At 44.4% G+C, this 27,624-nt stretch overlaps 1 protein-coding gene across 8 annotated transcripts in view; it reads right to left on the bottom strand.

Annotated features, from left to right (window-relative positions):
• PANK1 (pantothenate kinase 1) overlaps nt 1–23,266 on the bottom strand; it is a 35,323-nt gene extending 12,057 nt beyond the window's left edge. The window contains exons 1-4 of one of the 8 annotated variants that reach the window (XR_004693882.2): nt 22,825–23,266; nt 6,483–6,835; nt 2,214–2,467; nt 851–1,027 (exon numbers count right to left, since the gene is read on the bottom strand). Coding sequence is in view for 7 of the 8 variants with exons in the window: in XM_035137729.2 (XP_034993620.1) it covers nt 851–1,027; nt 2,214–2,467; nt 6,483–6,835; nt 22,825–23,065 (1,025 nt within the window). In the remaining variant the exon portion in view is untranslated. The other 7 variants (XM_035137729.2, XM_035137730.2, XM_035137734.2 and 4 more) reach the window with 7 other exon arrangements.
• Nucleotides 23,267–27,624: the final 4,358 nt, after the last annotated feature.

Below are 27,624 nucleotides of genomic sequence, written 5' to 3'. Positions count from 1 at the left end.
TCCCCATGGGGAACTCAATCAAACAGCCAATCGAACCGCCTCTCTACCTGCGCCACACCTGTCATCACACATGGAGGCAGGTGTGCAGGTGGAAGTTTGCCACCCCTGCTTTAAAGGCTATTAATTTTGGTATGAAATACAAAGAGAAGCTGTTGGATATTGAGGAAGGGGAAAATTCCTTACAAGGCAAGATTAATGTACAAGCAACGCACCCTGAAAGCAAAGCGGTATGATACAAGTGAGGTGAAATTAATCAAACTAGGGTCCTAAGCAGTACACATAATTAATTATACCCACATAAGCATTACACATGGAGGCCCAGCTATAAATTTAAATACAAACACAGGCAACCAAACTTTATTTTCAGGAAAACTGTTTTGGGAGGGTCCAATTTGATGCAGAACGCATACAAAACCTTTCCCACAAAACTTCTTATCCACTCCAAATTAACCCCCAGTGATCTGCCCTCCGCCCACCTTTGTGGTATTTCAAATGTGCAGGAAAAAAGCTTAGCAGAGACAATTTGTTACAGGAAAGCAACACACACACTTCTCTACTCCAATCCCCCTCCTGAAGCAGCTTTTCCTGAAGAACAAAATAGCTACCTACTTGGGTTTGGTTGCATGCAACATGTTAGGCTCTCAATATCTAAATCCAGGTTTCCCAAACGTGGCTCTCTCTCCAGCTGTTTTTGGACTACAACTCCCATCATCCCTAGCTAGCAGAACCAGTGGTCAGGGCTGATGGGAGTTGCAGTCCAAAAACAGCTGGAGAGCCAAGTTTACGAAACCCTGATCTAATCTCCCATAATCTGCAATAACTCATTTGTATGTGACCAGTTGATATGTACCTTGATGCTACGGCAGATCCCTGAAGACCAAACCGTTCATAGTCTCCTCCATAAATATCCTTCACCAGCTTATCAACATTGGTGCTGTCCCCTTTAGCTGCCATTTCCAGCGCTTCTTCAAAAGTCTCACAGCCAGTCAGCAAACAACACAGGCCCAGGAATGTACCACCACCGAGACTAGGAGGAAGAGAAGAATCATATCAGCCAACTTGCAGATTTTCCTCTGTTTTGTTTTATGCTGGTTTTGATGTATGTGTATCTTATTTGTTTATTGTTGCAAGTCACTGCGAGTTACTTTTGTTTGTTTGTTTTTAAAGCAACTAATAAGTTTAATAAATGGTAATTGTTAGTAACAACTGTCTGGATTCCTAAACAGCCTGTTCTCTGGGCAAGCTTCAAATTCCTTTCTCCAAGAAAGCCCCTCAAATTGAAACTTCGCTACTATGCACTGGTTAAAGCGTGGTGGAGGAACTGTATCTTGATAGCTTAAGGTATGATGCATCTGGTTGTAATGTGAAGACTGTGGTCTGTTCAAACTTAATCAGACATGGCTCCTCTGGTCAGAGCAGGAGTAACAAGCAATAAAACCTTGGTTTGTCACCATGTCTGAATCTGGGATTGTGTCTCCCACTGGCCCCCCCCAAAAAACACGATCAGAAAGCCAATGAGAAGTCACAGCTTCATGTTGGCAAGCAACTGCGATTTAAGGAGAAACAAACCACAAGTCCCTGATTTGGACATAATGACAAGCCATGTTTCACAGCTTATTGCTGGTATCAGGGGAGGAGGGAAGCAGGGAGGATCAAGCAGTTGACACCAGCATCCTTTCAAATCCTGATAAGCCTTATCGTTCTGTGTGAATGAATCTATTGTCATACTTGCAGGAAGAAAGACAGTAGTACTTGATTTCTAGAAGAAAATGCCTGTGTAGACACCCCATTTGAGGACAGTACTTTTCAAGCATCTGATTTTCTAGCTAAGCTTAAAGCAAGAAGTTGTTGATATCACATCTGCAAAAAGTTGCAGGTCTCTTAAGAACATTCTGCTCAAACATGTTGGCTAACAGTCCTGTGGAATTAAGAGGGGAAGTCTGCTTTTGTCTCAGATCCATTCAGTGCGGTTCAGTAGCTCTGAGGAAGAAGGTGGGTTCAAATCACAAGCTGCGTCATGGTGTCTCTTAGCTCTGAAGCCTCAGCTCAGGGGCATTTTATTTATTTTTCTGCCTCACATATGCTGGAGGAGGTTTAGATAGCATTAACCTTACTTCAGGAGGCCCTCTGTAAAAATAATAAAGTAATTCAGAATCTAGACAGGTTGGTGTTTTCTTTCATCAGGAGCTGTTTCCTGCAGACAGTATATTCACCTGGTCCCCGTAACTCTCTTATAGTTGTCCTTGGAATACACAGTTAAGATGCTGACCCCAGAGCCTATGTTAACCAGCAACATAGGAAAAGGATTATCAAGGCAGTAAGGCTTTTTCTGACACCGTTCAGGATCTGCGGGGTTTTCGAAATAATAGCACTCCGGGTGGCCGTTGAAACCGACAGAATCCACATAGAGCAGGCCCTGGATCAAGCAGTCCAACTCATCTAGCTTATGAAGCTGGAGGTCAGCAATCTGGAAGAGAAGTTAATAAATGAACACTCAGTGTTAAGAAACCTAGTGGAAGAGTCAAAAGGCCCTGCTGAAGTACTTTGTACTGTTTGAGTTGCACAACGGGTCATCACTAAAGTAATAAAGAACTATTTGCACAGGAAGTTCATAATCAAGCAAGCAGGTTGGCCATCAGCTTGAAAACAAGCACAAGGTCAAGCCATGTTGTGCATTTCAAGGTTTGGGTTTTTTCTCTCTCCTTGAAGACACTGCGATACTCACAGACCATAGTTGCTGGGTTTTATGTTGGCAGCTTTAAAGCGCAATTATAAAGCCTGCTTGGCAGGGGGTTGGACTGGATGGCCCTTGTGGTCACTTCCAAATCTCTGATTCTATGATTCTAATCCAGCTATGCAGCAAAGTCCAGCCTAACAGCAACTTGAAAACAAAAGCGACCTTTCAAATTTGAGGGACAGGCAACATGGTCTTTGTCCACTGCTTCACAGAAAAAAAAGGCCTTCTCTCTAGTGCAGAGGTTTTCGAACCATGTGCCATATAGCTGCCAGCTCTATAGGCAAACGGTGACGTAACTAGGTTTCTGAGGCTCGCAGCATGTTTCCCCACAGAGGAACCGCAGAAAGAATGCAGTTACAGGTAGGTAGCCGTGTTGGTCTGACGTAGTTGAAACAAAATAAAAAAATTCCTTCCAGCAGCACCTTAGAGACCAACTAAGTTTGTCATTGGCATGAGCTTTCGTGTGCATACACACAAAAGCTCATACCAATGACAAACTTAGTTGGTCTCTAAGGTGCTGCTGGAATGAATTTTTTTTTATTAGAAAGAATGCAGTTGGCCAAGGGAGCCGTGGGCTCAAAAAGGTTGAAAACCTCTGCTCCAGTGTGAATACCAACAGCCTGGGGCTATGCTCTCCCCTTGCACACCTCTGGTGCTGATCTTCACTTACTTCACTCAGGTACCAAATCTGCAGCCATGAGATTCACACAGTGAAGAACAAAGACTCCACTGAATTACACACCCTGGGGTTGAGTTCCCTGGCCAACGGTTGCCAATCCCTCATGTTGAACAAAATTTGTGCAGTTGAATATAACACACCACACAAATGACAAGCCTAATTAAAAACCCACCTTTCACTTTGCACTGAAGTTCTGATTAGTCATTATAGTTGTGGGTGGTAGGGAAAGATGACCAGTTTTTACCATGAAAAACAAAAACAAAACACACACACACACACGTGTACCAAGAACCGGTCTGTTTCCTTAGTCAACCCTCTACAACCACACAGGCAATATAATTGAGTTTTGTATAATGAATGAAGGGTGTATAACTGAAACTGTACTCCATCACAGGACTGGAAATAGCTGCTGCTTCTGTTACAGTGTTGAAACAGCTCTGTTACCATCCCTTCCCTGGAGGGATCCATTTGTTAGTTAAATACGTACAATCTGAAACTCATAGCTGTGGAACATCAGTTGTTTGTGTATAATGCATGCTCTGAAAATTGTGTTGGGTGGGGTTTTTAACTGACATTTCAAAAGATGGCTGAGAATAATCGTTCCCACCTCTCTTCTAGAATTAAGGTGCCGTAAGGTGAAAAACAAAAGAATGTGTGTGCATGTCTTACATAATCCTCAGCAACATGCTCACCCACAGAAAGCAATACAGAAAAGAGTATCGTCTTACTTACCTTGCCTCACCCATTGCCTCAAGACAGCAGCAAGCACCGTAAACATTCTGAGGATTGTAAGTTGACACAGACCTGCCTGAATTCTTAGTGGAATCTGTTCAGGGGTTGTGTGATTTTGAAAAACAAGTGCTGCTCTCGTACTTTTATATAAGAAAAGCAGGCTAAGTAAGTCATTGCTGTGCCTATGAAAACAGCTGGTATCACTCAAAGAAAAATTACATTGGGGGTTTGGGCATCTTTTTAGAGGACTTCCTTGTTGTTGTTGTTTAGTTGTGTCCGACTCTTCGTGACCCCATGGACCATAGCACGCCAGGCACTCCTGTCTTGCACTGCCTCCCGCAGTTTGGTCAAACTCATGTTCGTAGCTTCGAGAACACTGTCCAACCATCTTGTCCTCTGTCGTCCCCTTCTCCTAGTGCCCTCAATCTTTCCCAACATCAGGGTCTTTTCCAAGGATTCTTCTCTTCTCATGAGGTGGCCAAAGTATTGGAGCCTCAACTTCACAATCTGTCCTTCCAGGGAGCACTCAGGGCTGATTTCCTTAAGAATGGATAGGTTTGATCTTCTTGCAGTCCATGGGACTCTCAAGAGTCTCCTCCAGCACCATAATTCAAAAGCATCAATTCTTCGGCGATCAGCCTTCTTTATGGTCCAGCTCTCACTTCCATACATCACTACTGGGAAAACCATAGCTTTAACTATACGGACCTTTGTCGGCAAGGTGATGTCTCTGCTTTTTAAGATGCTGTCTAGGTTTGTTATTGCTTTTCTCCCAAGAAGCAGGCGTCTTTTAATTTCGTGACTGCTGTCACCATCTGCAGTGATCAAGGAGCCCAAGAAAGTAAAATCTCTCACTGCCTCCATTTCTTCCCCTTCTATTTGCCAGGAGGTGATGGGACCAGTGGCCATGATCTTGGGTTTTTTGATGTTGAGCTTCAGACCATATTTTGCGCTCTCCTCTTTCACCCTCATTAAAAGGGTGGACTTTTAATGAGGACTTCCTGACTTCAGGCAAAGATTTGGAAGCAGCCAGAAAAGAAAGGTCTGCAAAATTTATGGATCTGCAACTCCTGCTAACTTTTAGAAAATACCTCAGCTCCTGATATGAGATCACCATATAGCTATTTAAATCAGAAACTTTTTTAAAAAGTCAACCTACAGTCCAGCAACATTTTCATTCTTTCTTTTAAATTAAAAGTCATGCCTACAGTTCTACAACTATGGATCACCTGAGGAGGCAGCTATGTTTGGAGGAAAAGAAAGCAGTAGCGCCATCAGTTCTGTATGGTTTCTTGAAGTCATTCAGAAAACCAGTTCACCGAGCTCTCTCTTAACTCACTCAAGCAGCCAGTTTTCCTTAAAAAGCATGGATGTGCAATCCTCTAATTCAGTAGTAACCTACCAACCCTGCCCTCACATCTTTTACATACATACACCAACCACATTTTGAGGACATGTCTGGGGTGGTGCGGAGGGGAGAGGAATACCTGCAGAATGCATAGAGTTACTCTCCATAATCTGATTGTGTAGAAGGCTGCAGATAGAAGCACACTACAGCCACTTCCCTGATCATGAGAACAGCCTTTAGCAAAGGTGTCATGGGCTTTGAAGAAACTTGATCTCAGGACGCAAGGGAGAAACGTGCTAAGAGGAAGGCAAATCCACACCATGATCAACTCCCGCCTGGAAACCAATCTCCCCTCTGTGGAAGGACGTGTGCATCCAGAATTGGCCTCCACAGTCACTTACGGACCCATTGTTAAAACCGTGTTTATGGAAGACAATCTTACTCGGCTACAAGTGATCGAAGAAGAAGAAGAAGAAGAAGAAGAAGAAGAAGAAGAAGAAGACAAAGACACAACCTCCATGCCCAACCTGACCCCAATGGAACACCAATGCCTGCTAACAAAAAACCAGGACTTGCTTTGTTGACAGACTGACTACAATACAGTTTGAGCCTGTGTGGCATGCTAAGTCGAAGCTGTGCTCTCCTGCATTTAGTCTTAATACTGATAAAAATAATAGATATAAGGAGAAAATTCTTAGTGTGATGTATGTGTTAACACAGCATAACAAATATTGCGACCCCTGTGCCTCCTTTCTCTCCCTCCCCCCCCCCAGACACCGACTGTAGTTAGCTCTTGTAGTTAACTCTCCTCAGTTAGCACTTATTGAAGCTTAAAAGCAGGTTTGCTGGCTTGGAGTGACAAAAATAAACAATGACGTCCTAAGGTCTGACTGACACAAACACACCCCCTGTATTTGATCTGGCAGCACCAGGAAAGGGGTAGGAAAGAGCTCCTTAAACCAAGACATTGTGCAAACAAAACATACCGTTCGAAAGTCTTCTTCAAACTTGTAAGCTCCGCCTCCTGTGGCACAAAGTGTGGTGTGCAAGCTTGAGAAGTTCTTTTCACTACCCATCTGTATGAACCTGTGCATAGCACAGCTTGGAAAACGGATGAAATGAAGGTTCCCTTTCCGCCCACACATAGTCAAGTTTTTCAGTTCGAGGTGGACATCTCGAATCCCAGTTTTACCGTAGGCTGTATTGGAAGTCAAGTACTTCCTGATGCTTTTCAGGTTTTCCACTTCCTCCTGTTCCTCCTCGGCGGTAATGTCCTTTGGTTCAAAGTAGACCAATTTCACAAGCGTCCCACCAATATCCATGCCAAACCAGGGGAACGCTGGAGATGGGGCAGGAATAGAAGAGAGACAAAAAGAAGAATGAATGTGAGCATTCTTAAAGTATTTCTAAAGGTGGGACTTGAAGGGTAACAAAGCCATTAAGGTTAGAAGCGTGGCGCTAATTGGAAAGTGATATCCATGCCCATGTATCTGAAAGCTTTTGTTTGCATGTTTTAAGCAAAGTTTCAGGTGGCCTAGGATGCCATTTCAGAAGGGGGTGGGGGCAAAGGGATTCCAGCAGGGCAAGAGACCCACGGAAAGTTTAAAGGTCCTCTCTTGGATATAACTGAATAATAAGCAGCAAAGCACAAATCATATTCTGGTTACTTACCTCTTCAAAGCAACCTTATCAAGACAGTTAAAATCATACTTCCCTCTCTCACTCTCTCTGAGCCTGACATGCATATTTAGCATCCAAAATCACAGAATTGTTTATTACAATGGTGGTTCAGAATTTAGAACCAGTAAGCTCAGCCACAAACATGCATTCTCCTAACCCCTTAACCTCAACCCCCAGTTGGTTGCAAAAACCACCACCACCACCACTTTTCCAAGAGCTGTATCAGCAAGTTCTGAATATTTTCACCCATTGTTTCTTTTTCTCTATCATCTCTGCTCAGCTTCATTAAAATTTAGACTGTAAGCAACTTGGGACAGAGACTTGTCCTTTTTTAATTAATGTTACCCTCTTGTGCCAGGCACATTCACGGTACTAAGCATACAGGTATTTCCTGACATAGATGGAAAACAGAGCAGTGAAAGCAATCACCTCCTAGCCCTATTTCTCCATAGCAACTTCTGTCTTAATGATAACCTGCACAGGTTTCCACAATGCTGGTGCTGGTGGAGGCAAAGCAGCAGGGATACTTTGTGTTAGGAAGAAAGAGCAAGCAGATATCTGTGTTCTAGGATGTGCAGCCCACTCACTATTCTGCTTTTTAAAATCGGCACTGCCAACACCACCCTCACTGTCCATGGAATTGTTTACCCATGCCTATTATTAAGCCTTACGTTCACACTCAGAGGAACAGCACACAAATGTAGAATTACGTATTTCTTATTACAAACACCTCCTCAAATCTGGATCTACGCACAGCAGGTATACAGTATGTTATTATGGTTGATTATTAGAATTACCGAATAGAATGAGCCAGGATAAAAGGGGAAGGGAAGAACACTTCCTGGCCAATCGCTTTCCCTATCTCCCTCCTTTGGGAAACAACGCTCCCAAAATAGTTCCTCTGCTTCTATTTTTGGAACTGACACAAGTGCTACAGGGGGTGTTAGGAACATGCCTGCCCCAACCAGTTGCTCCAAATTGAACAAGGAAACAGATGGAAAGCAGCCTCCCATCAAAGGAGAAGGTGCCACCAGAAACATATGGGCTGTTTACACAATTTATCCTCTGTGTTACTTATGCATCGTTGTTGAAATAAGCTACATTTATTTATTTGCTGCTGGAAAACATTTAAACAGAAAGTCAATTTGAACAATCCATTTTCTATGTTGAGGCTGCCCCCAAACCACCAAAAGCCCATGTTCACGCTCCACACACCAATTATAACATTAAGGGCTACAATCCTACTGAACACTTACTTTGAAGCAGTGTTCGAAGCTCCCATTGTTCTAGGCACATTTTGCAAAAGGGAATTTCTTTAGCACGATCAGCTTCTGAGTTCTGGGCGCAGTACTGCGCCCTAAGATTTCAGATTAAAACTGCAGAGTGGAAGGAAAGGAGGACCTTTTTCTGCCTCCCCACTTCCAGCCACTCTCTGAAGACTGGAGAAGAGACCCTCTTAAGAATATTAGGGGGTGGGCAGGTGAAGGACTAGACCAGAGGTCCCCAAACTAAGGCCTGGGGGCCGGATGCGGCCCAATCGCCTTCTAAATCCGGCCCGCGGACGGTCTGGGAATCAGCATGCTTTTACATGAGTAGAATGTGCCCTTTTATTTAAAACACATCTCTGGGTTATTTGTGGGGCCTGCCTGGTGTTTTTACATGAGTAGGTGTGCTTTTATTTAAAATGCATCTCTGGGTTATTTGTGGGCCATAGGAATTCGTTCATTTTTTTCCTCAAAATATATTCCGGCCACAAGGTGTGAGGGACAGTGGACCGGCCCCCTGCTGAAAAAGTTTGCTGACCCCTGGCACTAGACCATGTGAAAAATGAACATATTTTAGCTGCAGTTCATTCATTTTCAGCTTTGTATTCTTGTTATAAGAAAATCATGCCTACACATTCTGTTGTTGCGGCCTTAACCTAGGTTTACGGTGCCATTGAGATCCTAGCTTTCATATCTCAGTTTCTAACAGTGCTTTGAAGTACACATGCCCAGGATTCTATTTCAATAGGATTTACTACTGAGTAGGCCAGGGGTCCCCAAACTACGGCCCGGGGGCTGGATGCGGCCCAATTGGCCTGCCAATCCGGCCCGCGACGACCCCCGCCGCCCTCTCTTACGGCGCGCAGCACGGCAGTGCTCTTCCGGGTCAGGAAAAAAGTGCCGAAAATCCTTTGTGCGCATGCGTATGGGCCTCTTCCGACCCGGAAGAGGTCATTTCTGGTGCACTTCCAGGTCGGGGGAGGCCCATACGCATGCGCACAACGGATTTTCAGCGCTTTTTCCACCCTGGAAGCGCGCCGCCGCACCAGTAAGCGCCGGTGCGCATGCGCACGGGCGCGCAGTCCCCCGCCCGCTGGCCCGCACAGGCGCGCGCTCCCCCGTCCTCCGGCCCGTCGCGCGATCGGCGCAGTGGGAACCGGCCCAAACGCCGGTAAGTCTGGGGACCCCTGGAGTAGGCAGAAGGCCACTCATCTATAGGCTGCATGCAGTATTGCAATGTCATTGTACATTCTGGGAGAGAACAATACTGTACTGACATACAGATACTACTATATGCACCAGATAGGGCAGGGGGGCATTAAGAGCCGTTTAAGTGAAACTGCTGCTGCAAGGCATGGAGTACTAACACAGGGGTGTGCTTTCCATGTGGCATACGAGGCTGCATTTAACTCAGTCTGGAATAGCAAAGCAGTCTTGAGCTAAGGCAGATAAAAGAAATCCAAATACAATTAACAGAGATACCTAGAAGTTTCCCCAAACCCTTCATTAAAGGAATTATTTTCATCTGCATTTCCATTGTGTTGCTAGGACCAGGCTGATCATAGAAAGAGGCATAGTCAATTTTATAATAGTGGGAAGGGTGCTTTAAATTCCTAGAAGGCGCCCTCAGATTCTAAATGCCTACTTGGTGAGCAGGCAAAACACTAGCCATGCTGCAAATAGTTGCTGTCATAATATTCAAACGGTGACTGTTGTTCAGTCCAGTCAGCTTCTGGAGACTGCACAGCTTCTGGTCTTGGATTTTCATTCTGCGTTTCTGGGAATTTAGAGGAGAAACCTAATGTTTAAGCTCTTACTGATAGTACCCTTATGACTAAAAGGCAGTGTTAGTATAGTATACATGTTAACCCCAGAACCTGATCCTATGAGTACATATTCATAAGCACATCCCACTGAATTTAATGGGGCTTTGTCTTGCATAAGCATGCAGAGGATTACAAGTTAATGGTTCCCCACACCCTTTTATTACGAATTGTTATTATGAGTTTTCCCTTCTTGTTTGTAATGTTGCCCTGAGGATTTAAGGCTTTCATTCATATTCCCAGAGAATCTCAAGGTCCATTTTTTAGAAGTTTTAATTTCTACCCCTTAAGAGATAAAGAGCATTATGTACCCAAGAGGAAAACTTTGAATAGGGCACTTCTAAACCTACAAACACACACAGTTCACAAAAAGCTTTTGTTGCTTCCAAACCTGTTTTTCTTCACAGTTAAAAAAGCTAAGCACCTCATCCTTTTGCATATCTAATTTCTTGCCTGTACCGTGGCAACCTGGGGTGCCTGCTTGCACAGCTGTTTATTGCAGCAGCCCTGGCTATAAGCTCCGCAGGCGAATGGTGCCTCTGGGAGGAATCTCCACAAGGTAGCGTGTTCAAAAAAGGGTGAGAGGCTGCCAGCTCTGCAGATAAGGGGTGACATAACTGGGCTTCTAAGCCCCACGGGGGTGCCACAAAAAGAATGTAGTTGGCCAAGGAAGCCATGGATTCAAAAAGGTTGAAAACTTCTGCCATACAGATTTCCTTGTCAATTCTACTAGTGTAATACACACAAGAATCTTTCAACTAATGGGAGGTTTCTGCAAAGCCTTCTCTCCCATTGCAACACAAAATCATAGTTACACCCTCACCAGATGGATTTGTCAACCTAAGATTACAAACTTGCATGACAGAGAAACTACGCTGGTAGAAATGTTCTCTTATTTACCGGGTATTATATCCCAAACTTTAAATATTGCACTTCAAATACTATGAAGAGAATTTGCCATCATAGTGATCCCATTTCCAAGTAATCAGCTTTTGACTGGCATTTCTTCAGACAAGCAAAAACAGAAGCCAGATTATTTCATACTTTACATATTGAACCCAGTAATTTTTTTTAAAAAAGACGACGCCTACATAAAGGCTGAAGATTAAGCCATATTTGTGTTGAACAGAATCTGCGCTATGAACTCTTAATACACACATCAAGGTGTGTTTGTTTAGTAGCTTCCAACAACAGGTTGTTCACAATACTAGGAATACACATACTTGACCTTCCATTATTGCCTACCCCCTGATAACACCAGATTTCCTCCACCCAAAGCCGGTGCACAACTCATATCCGCTCACAAAGGACGTGTACTACTGACCAGCGAAAGAATGAAATAATGATGCCTCATAGCTTGACCAGCTATGAGAATCGAAGCCACATAGCTTGACCTGGCTGCAGCAAAAAGTGAGGCTCTGAAGAGGTCATTTGGCTAACCGGGCTGTTCAAAATATTTGAAGTTCTACACCACTTACAGAAAACTAACTCCCTGCTCTTGCACACTAAAATGTACTCTGTTGTTAAAGTTGTTTTTTTTTGGGGGGGGGAGCACCCCAGCACAGTGCATGCCAAAGTCTGCCTGATGGGAGACTAAACTATAAACCACCAGGAAATACTGTGAGTATATGTTTCTGCAGTTACCTGGTGCAACATCAAAGATCTTACTTTTAAAGACACCCTTGTATTTAAGTACTAGCCTGGTACCCATAGGCAACGAAAGGACTGGAAGCAGGCAGGTGCATGAAATTATACCCAGACAAGTGAGTCACCCAGGCAAGTGACATACCGTAGATTCTTCTCCACACACAGGACAGAAGCAGAGTGAGCTGTCCTCTCTCCAGCACCCAGCATACAAATGCATTTTCTCAGTCAGTCCCAAACAGGCTGGTAACTTCTTTGGGTGGGGGAGTTGTTACTTACAATGCCATTTTCATAAAACTCCAGAAGGCTTGAGGCCAGCGCCAACAGGATAATATTTTAGATTATCTAGATTAAACGCTGCAAAAGCTCACATCGTATTGCACTACGGTGCACTGAAGCTCACAACACTAATCCCATTAGAGACTTACACAAATCCTGGTTTTTAAGCAACCAAGAACTCTAATTACAGGTAAATTCACACTCGCTCTATCGACTTAATTATTTGTGGATGGCAAATTAAAGGAACTTGCCCATTTGCACCACAGCGAAAGAGTTCCTCTGGCAACAGGTGTTCACCAAAATGAAAATGCAGAGGCAGCATAAGTTAGTCTCATCTATTGATGAGAAAGCTTAAAGCTATACTTGAATCTATACAAATCCATGGCCACCATTGATTGGCAGGCTTGTCCTTACCACCTGGAGCCTGGCACAGTCTACACCTGCACTTCAGTGCTACTCCAGCATCCGTTTAGAGTGAACTTTAAATTCAGGGAAATTTCAAAACACGGCTTCTGTTTACTGAGAGATGCAAGAGGGGAGGAAAGTGAACCGTGTAAATAAATGACATCCAGTTGTGCCAATGCAAACTTTGCATCAAGCTGCAGCCTGTGCAAACACAGTAGGCTCTCTCTGGATCATAGCTTATGGCTACAATGACCTGACCTCATGCATAAACTGCGCAAATGGAACATGTCTGAACACAGGAAGATGCCTCATTTGAGTCAGACCATTGATCCATGCAGCTCAGTGTTGTCTGCACTAACAGGCAGTGACTCTCCAGGGTTTCTGGCAGGGGGCCCTTCCTGGAGATGCTAAGAGTTGAACCCACCTGAGCCCTTTCAGTGTCTTGCATTTCCTCTTCCCTTTGCAAAAGAGGAAGAGGGATTGTCCCATTGTTGGGAAGAAGAAACATCTTGCTACAAACAGAAACGCAAGTGTATTTTTACCTGGGTTTCCACTCTTCTCAATTTTTAAGAGCAAGCGAAGAGATACTGAGAGTTTAAGTCAGTCTGTTCTTGACAGGGGGCTTGTTTTATGTTCTGTGTAAAGAGTAGCTGCCTCTTCTCTTCCATTTGGGGGCAGACAAACAGAGAAAAGGATTTCGACTTCCCTCTTTCACCATCTCTTTATCACCTAAAGCACATTTCAGTTTGCTTGCCAGTGTCAGCACAAACAACTTGCAGCAGCCCACCACCCCACCCTCGGTGTTAGGAGTCCTATTAATTCCTACACTACTTGCAAGCCATTAATCCAACACAAAGGAATTTGAACTGCAGAGAGGAAATCATATGACTGACCTATCAAGGGCACGCAAGCTTTAAAATCCACATGAGGACAGCAGAGAAATTATAGTACACAAACAAGACACTGGCCAGTGGTATTGCAGTTATGTTAATTGGTTGTTGGCGTCCATCTGTCTTTGAGGCGATGGAGGAGTGCGCCTTCAGGGGTGAAGTCAAACTGTTGTAAGGTTGCAGCGCCTGACGTGCTACGTATTCCCATGTGCCATGTGTATATATCCATTGCCACACTGGATTAGCTCATCCTGACCTACTCTCTAAGCAAGGCCTTTGGGGGCACACATTGAAGAAGACAGGCCAAAAGCTTTCTGAAAGACAATTCTATTTCTTCCAGCAACAGTTCTGTAGGGAACAGAGTACATAGATTTAACTTCTTCTCTCATATATATAATAGACATTAAACTGATAAAACCCATTCTGATTCCAGACATTCTGGCTTACTACCATTATTTTATCCCATTTATATTTCTACTGCCCTCCCATCTCGCAGGAAATCAGGGAGCAACAATCATAAACGTAGGCTAAGCTACATTTTGTGGCCAAATGGAAATTGAACCCCAGGCCAATACTATATGCTTACTGTATACCACACTGGTTAATATTTATTTCATTACAATAATTGTAACACGACAAGTCACAGGTTTCAGCTTGTGGGTGGCACCTGAATAACCTAATATTATTAGTTTTCTTGGGTTTGGGATTGTTGTTGGTTTTTTTTTAAAGAGCATTTATCCTTTAGGATTGCAAATAAGATTTAAAAGATGCATTTAATGCTGTGAAATTCCCAAGGTCTTGGCGAAGTTACACCCCACCCCCGCACCCTTGGCAACTTCTCACTGAAATGTCACACAACCAATATTAACAAAACCAATTAAAACGTTAGCACTGTACAACTGTCTTTTAAAAGAAATCGCTGAATATTTTATATTATCTAAAATTATCATACCAACATTATTCATTGCATTGTTTGGGATTGCTTCTTTTTACTTCTCATCTGTTCAGAAGAACTTGTTAGCAATTCCTGTGCCTAGTCTCAAAATCCTGAGAGATGGGAGAAGGTGTGTCCACTACTGTTGTTGTTATTTTTTTCATTTTTCACCATTTTAATAAATAATTATTATGTTGCACAATGGAATGAACGAGCATGTAAGTGAGTTAGTTCTTGCGGACGCAAGAGTCCTGAAAGCACTGCAGTTCTGGTAAGCATGCTGGGAGAAGGGTGTCTTCAGCTCTTCACAGGAGTAGAAGATGGTTTCATGGCTTTTTAAAGATGGTGATAGTTTGGCAGGATTTTCATTAGGAAGTCCAGCTGCAATGTCTGTGGCTGGGGCCGCTCAGTCTGCACTCGCCGAAGGCAGTCAGCTCCATAGATGACAGTGTTTTCAGGGATGACTTCGTAGGTGTTGACATTGCACCAGGCTCCAATAATGCAGCACTACTGTTGTTATTTCATGTTGTACCTTTCATGTTGTTATTTCATGTTGTACCTTTCATGTTGTTATTTCATGTTGTACCTATTGCTCTATCATGTTTAACCTGCTTGTAACCTGTAGACCCACGTTGGGAAGCTGTGCCGACTTCATCAATAAAAGTTTCAAAACCTCCAGTTGTGGTGAGGGTTTAAGGCAGGCATCCCCAAACTTCGGCCGTCCAGATGTTTTGGACTACAATTCCCATCTTCCCCGACCACTGGTCCTGTTAGCTAGGGATCATGGGAGTTGTAGGCCAAAACATCTGGAGGGCCGCAGTTTGGGGATGCCTGGTTTAAGGTCTGAGGGGAAGAGCAAGGGTGGGCTCTCATTTGACAAAAGGTATTCAGCAGAGACTCAACGGCCATCTGTCAGAGATAACATACCGGTAGTTGCATCCTCCATTACACATCCTGCATTAAGGCAGGGGTTGGATTAGACCAGTGTTTCCCAACCTTGTGCCTCCTGCTGTTTTCGGACTACAATTCCCATCATTCGTGACCACTGGTCTTGCTAGCTAGGGATGATGGGAGTTGTAGTCCCAAAACATCTGGAGGCACAAGGTTGGGAAACACTGGATTAGACGACCTCAAAGTTCCCTTCCAACTCTAAAATATTATGATTCTAAGTGATATATTGGGAAAGCAAACCTAGCTGGGCACTCTTAACCATTCAAAGAAAAAGCATGTGACTGTGGGGGTGGGGGCATGTATGATGGTATGCCCATTGAGGGGGGGGAATCCTATATAATAAAGTCCCTGTGTCTCTGCGTCCAGTCCCTGTGTCCCTGTGTCCGCGCTACTAGCGCATGTGCCCCACAGACACAGGGATTGGACGCAGAGACTTGGAGCACAGAGACCGGCCCCTCCTCCGCCTCCTCCCGCTGTCCTGAGTGGCGATGACCTCCTCCACCTCCCTTCTCCTGAGGAGAAGGAAGAGGCCTCTGCCGCCGCCTCCCGCAGCGTGCCTCAGGTAAGCGCGCCGCCCCTCGCTCTCCTGCCTCACCGCCCCGCATCACTCCGCTGCAGCAGGGAGGTGGAGGTGGCCGTCGCCACCCGGGACAGCGGGAGGAGGAGGAGGAGGGGCCGGTGGGCCTCAGGCGCTCGACGGAGGCGACGCCTGCGCAGTCCCAGGGCTTCCCCTCCGTTCCCGCCCGGCTAGCGCCCACTTATTGAATGGGCTGAATGACACTAGTCCTACATAAAAAAGGAATCTATACACATACACACACACACACACACGGTTGGGCTAGGATGGAAAGCCTTCTCTTGACATCTAGCTTCCTATGTGCAGGGAAGTTCTTTTTTCTGGACAATTCAATCATGTGAGCCGCACATGCTATTTGAAGTGGTACAGCTCAGACCCATGTTTGCCACCTCAATGAGAAGGAGGTCTAAAGCAAACAGGAGGTATCTAAAAGATTAACAAGGATCACTTAACTTGATGGCTGCTAACAGCTGGACAATCTAGGGGAAAGTTCATTCATGGATACTGTGAGAGTACCTTTAACACAGTTCCCGGGTGCACTTTAAACTGGACTAATCGTCCAGAATTGGGAAGGGAAAGAAAACATTCAAGCTTTGTGTGCTATCTAGATTTCGGGTAGGGAATTCTAATCTACTTTAATGATTGACGGTATATAGAGCAAGAAATGGGTGGTTCTGCAATTACCTAGATGGCCCCTACAAGGGTAAGATCTTTATGTATGAAGTTAATGAATTTTTCTCCCTTTCTGTAAAACCCTGTGCATAGCAACAAAGTTATTGCCCCAGAAAATGCATGCTTACATATTCATTCATATATATTTTTAGAACTTTACATGTGGACATGAATCAAACAACAAAGCAAAGGCTGCTGCACATCACACATTACTTTAATGTTCAGACTGCACACGATAAGATCACACCAGGTCATTCGCTATTGCAACACAACATCTCTCACTGAGAGTCATCTACCATGCAGTCAAGTAGCGTAGGAAGTCAGAAGTGGAAGACTGCACCTCTCACCCTATTCCTGCGATGGCAATCTGTTTTAAGCTGTTTTTAATATTATAGTTTTAAGTTGCTGTAACTTGCTCTGGGGTCTTATGGTGAAAGGCAGGTAAGAAATGGGGTAATAACAACAACAATAAGTACATGGTTGTGAGGGATGACACAGCTTCCCCCTCCAGTCCTGATGTAATCAGTCGCCTAACAAGTACTTAGGACACACCTAACCTCAAGGTGGGTGATAAATAATAACAGCCACTACCAATAAGGTACAGTAGTTCTCTTGATTTCTTCAGATTTGGTGACCTGCAGCAGAACACAAGAACTCTGCTGAACACCATTGGGTTTGCATTTTCATGACAGTTCTGTCTATGATGTTTAATCTGCCCTGCATCATTCATATATATATATATACAGATGCATCATTCAAACATATACACATGATGCAGGTTAGAATCAAGCCTAGACTGCTTCACTAATACAAAAAAAATGCCTAAAACCGTCCAGTTTAGGGCTGTTAAAGTGCTTTCTAGAATGAGGAATTATTTGATTGGATTTACGGAATCATAGGATTGTAGCACTGGAAGGTACCCCCAAGGGTCATCTAGTCCAACCCTCTGCAATGTGATCAGGGTTCTGAGGGCTTGGAATAGGCGACAGCATGCCATTTCCCTCCCCCCCCCTTCAACTATTCTCCTTCCCATCAGTGGTTTTAGTCAAGCCTCTACAAAAATATAGTTGCAAAGTTGAAGGGAAGCCTATGGACTGGATTGAATATTTAAGAGAATCATTAATATCATGATAAAATAAAAGAGTGAGGGCAATCTTCTGGGTGTGCAGGACCCAGGCTATTTAGGGTTTTACGAATGATTGCCAGCACACTGAAAAAAAGTTCAGAGCACTGGGAAGTCAACCCTGCTCTCCACAGAGATGCAGAATTCCTGAGTGTTTTTAGGCAATAACAACATTATCACCACCACCAATGAAAAACCCTCTTGGTTGTTTTGTGAGGAGGGCACAGAGAATGGAAATACGTGCAGCATTTATTTGACTAGCACTATTCAACTAAATTATATTCCTGGGGCATGAAAGAGAACATTCAAAAGCATTAACTCTTTAATCATCAGATAAGGCCACTTCCTTTGCATTGGTTTGCAGCCAGTTTCTGTATAGGCTTTTAAAAAAAAAGAGTTTGTTTTGGTAGCCAAGGTACACAAAACATGAAAAGCAGTTGCATACTGCCACTCCGGAAAAAGTGCTTTCTGGCAGGCAGGGAGGAATAGGAAGATATATAGACTCAAGGACAATTCTATACACAAACAGATATGGCATATTTGTATGCATAAAGAGCTGGTCAGCCCTGCCCTGATCCAAAACACTGGACTCAAATCTGCATCTCTTTATATTCCCCACCCTTCAATGTACTCTGTGCAATGCCCTCGGGCACATGCAAGCTGGAAGAGCTCAGCTGTTCCAGGGAATGGATGACTAAAAAATAACTTTTGAGAAGTTATAGTTTCGGGAAGAAAGCAAAACGAACTACAACAGTACCACCTGCCACTGCTGCTGTTGGATAACTACTCTCTTGTTTTTCCCTCTGCCCAAAGAGGTGGCTATGACCAATCTCTGTAAGGAAGCTAGGAAAGCTCAGAGTTCTTTCTCCAGAACTGGGATGCACGTCTGACCCCATGGCATGCACTGAAGAACTGCGAGCACTCTCTAAGAAGCTGCTGCACAGGGGAACCCTGAACCACAAGTAGGTTGAACAAAATAAACACTCTAAACCAGGGGTAAGGTAAAGGGATCCCTGACCATTAGGTCCAGTCGTGACCGACTCTGGGGTTGCGGCGCTCATCTCGCTTTATTGGCCAAGAGAGCCGGTGTACAGCTTCCAGGTCATGTGGCCAGCATGACTAAGCCGCTTCTGGCGAACCAGAACAGCGCACGGAAACGCCGTTTACCTTCCCGCTGTAGCGGTACCTATTTATCTACTTGTACTTTGACGTGCTTTTGAACTGCTAGGTTGGCAGGAGCAGGGACCAAGCAACGGGAGCTCACCCCGTCGCAGGGATTCGAACCGCCAACCTTCTGATCGGCAAGCCCTAGGCTCTGTGGTTTAACCCACAGCGCCACCCACGTCCCTAAACCAGGGGTAGTCAACCATTTTATACCTACCGCCCATTAATGCATCTTTCTTGATGGTAAAAATTTCCTTACCGCCCACCAGTGCTGGATGGAAGGATTCTGCTTGTGCCATAGAACCCCCTACCGCCCACCTAGAATCCTGAAACGCCCACTAGGAACCAGGTTGACAACCCCTGCTCTAAACAGATGCAACCCATAGACATCACCTGGCTACCCAGCGTGAGATCACCACAGTTTCCATCTTGAGACCAGCAATGAATGTTCCATCACAATGCAATGGAATATATCTGTTGAATCCAATTAGAGTTTCAACATAATGCAACATGAGCTCCATTTATTTCAAATAACCTTCTTTTTCCACAGGTCTGGATTTCCATGCTGCTTGCTACCAAAAAAAGACAGATCTGAACTAGTGTACATTTAATGCCTGTACTGTATAGCTCTGGCATTATAACTGGACTGATTTTTTTTCTTGACACTGAAAAAATGTTTCGTACCATGCAAGAAATTAATGGTCAGAGATGTACAACTTCTGGAGGCATGTGTTACCAAGACCTATTCATTATTAAGTTCCCTTCCCACAAATCAGCTGATGCAATTTTCATTGCACCCTTTAACATACATACCGGTAGCTAACAAGCACCTTTGCAGGCCAATGTTGAACAATCACATTAAACCAGTAAGACTGGATTTTGCATTGTTATGTTCTACTCAGATCTGTTCAGTGCCAACTCTCTTAGTTCATTAATGGGGGTGGGGTGGGGAGAATCACCCAGATGTGTGTTTTTTTTCCCCCAGCTGGCCAAAATGTATCTCAGTGTAAGGATTTTGTACTGTTGTTTTACATTATTTTTGCCCATTCTCTTCAGAAATTTTTTTAAAAAATAATATGTTATTGTATTTTTAAGGTCTATGTAAAACAACAGAAGTTGCAACCTGTTTTGCAAAGAATTTTTTTTAAAAAAACTTATTGCATTTGAGTATAGGCTGGAGCTAACATTATCAGCACAAATGTACTGGCCTAATATTTATTTCATTTGTTTGTTAAATTTGTCAGTTGCTTTATCTTGCCCAGGACAACACAAAATGATTTACAACCAAACAAACAGACAATATACCCCACATATATATATTAAAATCAGAAGGAAAGAGAAATATAAACATCCCACTTTGCATTTGTTGAAAATGAAATGCAACACTGTCTTTGACTATTTTTCTTAAACACAAGGTTTAAACGTGACATTAACAACTGAACAAAAGGAAATTAGAAAGTTTCCTTTCACCTTTGCTTACTCAAGCCAGGTTTGAAGATTGCATGTACAATCTACAGAAATCAAATGACCAAATGCACAGTGCATAACTTTCTTTTAGTTTTGCTTGATATATAGAAACACATTTATACCTCCATGGTGTTTGTTATCTGACTAACTCATACTCAGGGTAGACCCACCGGGATCAATGGATTAAAGTTAACTATGACTAACTTAAGCATGTTTATTTTAATAGATTTGCTTTGAGCATGACTTTAGCCAGATGCAACCCATACAAAATTGGGGGGGGGGTGTAGTAGGCCAGCAGACAGACAGTATTCCAGATAGTAGTGTATATTTTTCCTATTTTTAAAAAATTACTATAGGAAATGAAATAGAAAAAAATGGCACTGACACAGACCCATCAACGGGGGGGGGGTGTCAATTGGCACTTGAGTGACTCCATGAAGACTTACTAACTTATCAGAATGAACAGTATCTTTGGGAAAGTTTTCCCTTTTTTAAGATGAGCATGTTCCACCTTAAAGAGTATCTGAAGAAGTGTGCATGCTCATACCAATGACAAACTTAGTTGGTCTCTAAGGTGCTACTGGAAGGAATTTTTTTTATTTTGTTTCCACCTTAAAGAGTAAGGGATGCTTAGGCTTAATCACTACAGTAGGGCTGTGCATTATTTACAGAAGTAAGATATTCATCCAAAGCAGCTCATGAAATTCTTATACCACAATAGTCAGTGGCAAAACACTCATCTTTAGAAGAGATGCAACTTTTGTATTTGTGTTGTCAGCCATAATAAATAAATCCGTGTGTGAAACAGGATTTAAACCTCAGCTCCAGTGAATATGTGATTCCCATGTGCTCAGGTTTACTTTATCATTTCTATCTCTTATTCAGCTATAGAACTGATCTCTTATACTAGCCTGCTCTCTCTCATCATGCATTGATGATGCTACATAATGAGATAACAGTAAACTCTCCGGTATTTGTTTTCAATGGGAGTATGAGTGCACATTTTCTGGCTGAGCACGTTATCCAGAGAGGTGGTTGGCTTTCCTTAAAACAAACAAACAAAAGAAGCAGAAGAATGAGTCTACATTGCAGCTCAGTGCTGTTAATCCTAAATATACCAACCAGCAAGCCCCACTCAAAACAATGGGTCTGGCTTCCATGTAAACAGAATTAGGAACAGGCAATTAATCACTGTTTCAGCCATTTCCAAGGCCCCCTTTAGGGGCAAAATATGCTATGAATTTCTAATTATTCTTGATTATTCACTTTTTTGGGGGGGATCACACACACATACATGAGCCCCAAGATGCGTGCAGATCAGGTGAATCTTTGAGAGAGCTCTGATTATTTCTGCATTATAAATAAAAAAAGGAAACAAATTGCATAGAACCACAGGGGTGAAAAAGTAAAAAACCACTCTTCCAAAACAGTCTCACCTACTCGAGTTTAACTCTGCCATCTAATCAAAACCTTCCTCTTTTCTTAAAATGCTTTCCCTAAATTTAATGGAAGGCAAAGAGAGAAAGAAGTTCAACTGTCAGTGCCATTTACTTACAATGCCTCTCATCAATTATAAGCTTCATTTTGAGCTGCTAAAAGGCACAGAGAGCCGGCTTCCAGGAGGCTGACAATCCAAGCCTGCGCGTCTTTTACACCCCCAACAATCGGCATCCGCTTTAGCAAGGTCACATTTATGCAGGCTGTAAATTGAGAAATCTCTCATTTTAGCGACTTGCACTCAGCGGTGTAGAAACCGAGGCAAGCCCACTCCCTCCCGGCCTCCTCATTGGTCGGCCGCGGGACCGGCCTACGTGGTATCAGTGGGTGTGATCGCCGGGAGTGCGGCCCTATTGGTCGGAGCGAAACGGTACTTAATGAACTGATTGTTGTGCGTTCGAGCAGGAGGGTGCCGCACGCCGCTGGCGGAGCGCGCGCGCAGGGGGAGCTCTTTGGAGAGAAACCAAACAATGAGAAGGAACGACCGGGTCCTTTAAGGCAGAAAAAGGCATGGACTAGTAGGGCAAATCAGCCTTTCTAATCTTACCTCCTTCCTGCCTTAAAATACTGTGTATGCATAGACAGCATATATGTGCATATATATGTGATTATTATCTGCAGCCAGCTAAGCAATCAAGTCGTTGCTCTTCAAGCCTTGGATTTCGTCACAGGCAATCACATTTGACAGCACACACGTGAGCAAGCCAGCAGCCAAGAAGTGCCCTCGCCTCATTCACAAGACAGCCCCCCCCCCCTCGAGGTGGCCGAATGATGGTGACTCAGGGCTGATTGCCATACGACTGAAACAGCCTGGCCTGCGCTGCATCACGCGATGCAGAAGGCTCATGCACGCCTGGAGGTGCATAGATGCGTGCGCGCGTGCATACTTGCAAGGCAACCGCGCTGCCTCCCCCACCCCCATCCCGAGGCGGGCCCTTCTCTGCATTCCTCACTTACGTGGCCTGTTTTTCTTGCCCGAGTCCATCCTCCGGCGCGTCCGGCATTTCTTCGTCGGCGAGCCCTGGCTGGGCACCGGCGGGTCCTGTCGGAAGAGCAGCGGGCGCGCGGGAGCCTCCCCATTGCTGGGCAGCCCGTGGAAGCCGTTGTGCAGCAGCCCATTATGCAGCGAGCAGGCGGGGGTGGGGGCCGACGCGGCCGCCGAGGAAACGCCGGCTTGGCTTCGCAGCCGCTCCCCCATGGCGGCCGCACCGACGACGACGACGGGGAGGAGGCGGCCCCTCGCCCGCTCCCTCTTTGTCCTCCTCTCCCCTGCAGCGAGCGAGCGAGGCAGGGAGGAGACTCTCAGCGCCCGCCGCCTTCGCTCATGCCTCCCCACAGCGGCTCCCTGGCGCCCGGAATGCGCCGCCCTCCCCGGCGCAGGCGTCCTGCCCTCCGCAGGAGAGAGGAAGGCTGACGAGAAGGGGCGGAGGCAGCCGCAGAGTTCCCGGCTCCTTCCAGAGCTGGAGCGTCGTCGTCGTCCTGAGGAGGCACCTTCTCCCTCTCGCGCGCGGCTTTTGCCTGTGCATGAGGCGGGATTGCGCCTATCCCGGCGCGAGCGCGCTCCCCTTCCTTCGCGCGCGCAGTTCTTCATGTCTCCCATAGGGACTCCTTAACTCGCGTTTTGCGTGGAAGACAAAACGTGGTGAAATAACCCTACGCGACCTTTTGTTCACAGGACGCCTCGCGTCTTCTTGACAGCTCTCGCCTTTCCTGCTGAAGAGCTCAAGGCGCAGCTCCCGGGTTTCCCCTCTCAACGACCCTGTGAAGCAGGCTAAGCTTGAGGGATGGGGATGGTTGCTGAGCCCTGGTCGGCAGCCAGGGAGCCACAATTCCCTCAAAGCTCCCCCCCCCCAACACTCACATGCTAAAAAGTTACAGCCACAGGCCATTTGAGGGAAAAGGACAAACCTGGTAAAAGGGTAGCAAAAAGTCCTTGCTGGGCATTGCTTGGAGTGTTAGACTAGGACTGAGAAAACCCCCGATTCAAATAAATTTCCACTCAGCCGGGGGCAGAATCGTTATATACAGACAGTATCTCCGGTTGCTGTGAAAGGGACAAGCGTGTTTACTGACTCCCTCGAGCTCTTTGAAAGGCATGGTTTCGTTTTGATTTTTTTTAAAACTAAAAATAATATATCCTTCCCACTCAACCCGTCCCTACTTCTTGCAGAAAATACCATTTCCATTTGATGGGTGTCAAAAATTCTCTTTGGCCAAGAGACCTCCCAATCCCAGCCTTGTTTGTTGACTGTATCTGTTTGGGATCTTTATCCACAGTCCTGAAGTTTTACTTGGTGCAGGTTTTATCACCCTCATCTCTTGGTCTCTTTCATGTCCTTTTCCTGCCACTGTGGATTGTGTTTATTTCATAAAATGTAAACACTATTTGGTTGCAAATGCCTCAAAACAGTTTACAAAGAGAATTACTGGATGCACCTAAAGGGAAAAGGGTGTCAGCCTCCCTTGTTTCATCTTGGTGTGTGCTTGCCATGGTTGCAATTTGCAAATTGTATTTCCTCAATGATTGATTTTTATCCCTTTCACCAATCCTGTGAAGTAATATGCTGTCATTAGGGCTACTTCATACTTTACAAAATCCCTTCTGTGCAATAACAATTTTCAACTTATGTATGAACTGTCACGCGATGATTGCACGAGCAAGTTTTTTTGCAGCATGTTCTTGCAATCTGGACACCGATAAGCTATAGTCAGTTGCAGGTTTCAGTGTTTGTACAAGTCACTGTACACATTACACCCTATTTCCTATGCAGAGTTTTGTAGGAAAATCACAGATGGAGAATCAAGGCCAATAAATACAATTGAATCCTATGCACATTTATTCAGAAGTATGTCCCAATTAATTCAACAGGACTTACTCCCCAATAAGGATGCTTAGAATTGGAGCCCTTGTGATTCACCCACCTGAATTTGTGGCTAAGGCAGGATTTGCATCCTTGTAATGGTCAGGGGTCCCTTTACCTTTATGCTTTTTCTAATGCTTAATGTGAGGATTAAACCCTACACCCTTTGTTATTGTTTCAGTGCCAAAGCTTAACCCTGAAGAGTGAAGTGTTAACCCAGAGTATTTTTCCCTCACCTCTGAATAACCATAGTCAGTTCTTGCACTGTAGATTTGAGTGAAGAGCTTGAAGGGCAAAGGGCATGATTTCTAATGCCTCTGTTCTTAGATATTACTAAATCCTGTCTATGCACAAACAGCTTCCATAGGTGGCTCCCACTGCATGTGGGCCAACTTAGGGATCACACAGTTCTGCCCCTGAGCCAAGCCCAATATTGCAAATACATGATCACATCATGGCACACTTTCTGCATAATACAACATGGGGTCACATCTCCCATTACTTTTTCCACAAATTCCTTTTTTAATGTGGGTGCATTTTTAAAATGTGCAAATTGCTGCGTATTTTAAGTAGTGTGAATCATGAATAAAGAACACAATCACACCGTTCTTCACACACATCTTATTTTGCAAACTCCTGTGAGTCAAATATAAACATACTTTTCAGTTCTATGTCAGTATGGAAACAACTACCGTACCACCAAATTTCTATATTCAGAGCCACTAACACGGATCAAATTCATTCTTCACTGATAAAGGTGCATGCCAAAGGTGGGAAAATACATATTTTTAGCCACTCTAATTTTGAGTATAATAAATATGATGATAAAATGTATTATACGGTAGATGGTGGGTAACAAATCTAAGCTGAGTGAACTTCCACCGTTGTTACACCGTTGAGTGACAATTCCTTTGTTAGGTTTATTGCTAGTTAATAACTAAGAATACATAATTTTTTTAAAAAATCCTTCCAGTAGCGCCTTAGAGACCAACTAAGTTTGTCATTGGTAGGAGCTTTTGTGTGCATGCACACTTCTTCAGATACATTGAAACAGAAGTCACCAGACCCTTATATAGAGAGAGAGGGTGGGGAGGGGTATTACTCAGAAGGGTGGTGAGAGTGGGTGATTGATTGATAGGTGTGACTGTTAACGACTGCAATTGGTCTTGCAGGAAAAAGCAAGGTGTGAGATGGCTAAAATAGATTTATCATGTATAATGAGATAAGAATCCAATGTCTCTATTCAGACCAGGCCTCTCCATGGTTTTAAGTTTGGTAATAAGTTGCAGTTCAGCAACTTCTCTTTCCAGTCTACTTCTGAAATTCTTTTGTAATAAGACAGCTACCAATACTTTGAGATCATGTATAGAATGTCCTGGGAGATTGAAGTGTTCTCCTACTGGTTTCGATGTCGGATTTATGTCCATTTATCCTTTGGTGTGGGGTTTGGCCTGCTTGTCCAATATAGAGAGCTGAAGGGCACTGTTGGTATTTGACGGCATACGCAATGTCAGAAGATGAGCAATTAAATAGTCCTGAGTTGGTATGTTTGATGTTGCTGGGGCCAGTAATGGTGTTGTCCGGGTGTAAAGGTAAAGGGACCCCTGACCATTAGGTCCAGTCGTGACCGACTCTGGGGTTGCGCGCTCACCTCGCATTATTGGCCGAAGGAGCCGGCGTACAGCTTCCAGGTCATGTGGCCAGCATGACAAAGCCGCTTCTGGTAACACCGTTTACCTTCCTGCCAGGGCAGACCCTAATCAGTAAGCCCCAAATTAATTTGCATATTGCATCTTCGTTCCATTGCTCTACAGTAAGCCCACAACTTGAATGCATTGAACTTGTGCACATTCAGCTTTACACACTTAATAATAATAATAATTTGTATGAGCTTCCGTGTGCATGCACACTTCTTCAGTTACACACACAAAAATTCCTTCCTGTAGCACCTTAGAGACCATTGGTATGAGCTTTCATGTGCATGCACACTTCTGAAGTGTATCTGAAGAAGTCATGCTCATGAAAGCTCATACCAATGACAAACTTAGTTAGTCTCTAAGGCGCTACTGGAAGGAATTTTTTTATTTTGTTTCGACTACGGCAGACCAACACGGCTACCTACCTGTAAATAATAATAAGTTTAAATGGGGCAGGCATCCAGGAAAACCCCACCATTGAACTGAATGTGTTTTGACCATACACAATTTTGGCTTTGGGTGCGATCTCTGGAATGCAACCCCTGTGTAAGTTGCAGAGTTACAGTATACTAAGATTTTCCTGACACATTATATCAGGCATCCCCAAACTGCGGCCCTCCAAATGTTTTGGCCTACAACTCCCATGATCCCTAGCCAACACGACCAGTGGTCAGGGGAGATGGGAATTGTAGTCCAAAACATCTGGAGGGCCGAAGTTTGGGGTTATGCCTGCATTATATGAAGCCATTGACCATGCTTGCTGGGGCTGATGGGAGCTGTAGTATAGCAACATCTGGAGGAACAAATGTTCTCCACCCTTGCCTTATACTTTAACAAGTTTACTTGAGATGGCATGCATAGCTCAGTTGGTAGAGCATGAGACTCTTAATCTCAGGATCCAATGAGGAAAATATTACTGCATTTTCAGGAAGTTAGACAACATTACTCCTTGGTCCCTTCTAACTCCACAATTTTACGATTCTATGATACTTCTGACTTTAACACTGCAAGCCCATATGTTGTTTAGTCGTTTAGTCGTGTCCGACTCTTCGTGACCCCATGGACCATAGCACGCCAGGCACTCCTGTCTTGCACTGCCTCCCGCAGTTTGGTCAAACTCATGTTCGTAGCTTCGAGAACACTGTCCAACCATCTTGTCCTCTGTCGTCCCCTTCTCCTAGTGCCCTCAATCTTTCCCA

This window comes from Zootoca vivipara, chromosome 5 (genome assembly GCF_963506605.1).
Source record: "Zootoca vivipara chromosome 5, rZooViv1.1, whole genome shotgun sequence".
NCBI lineage: Eukaryota > Metazoa > Chordata > Lepidosauria > Squamata > Lacertidae > Zootoca > Zootoca vivipara.
Note: the sequence above shows the minus strand (reverse complement) of the source record. Positions and strands in the feature narration are given on the sequence as shown.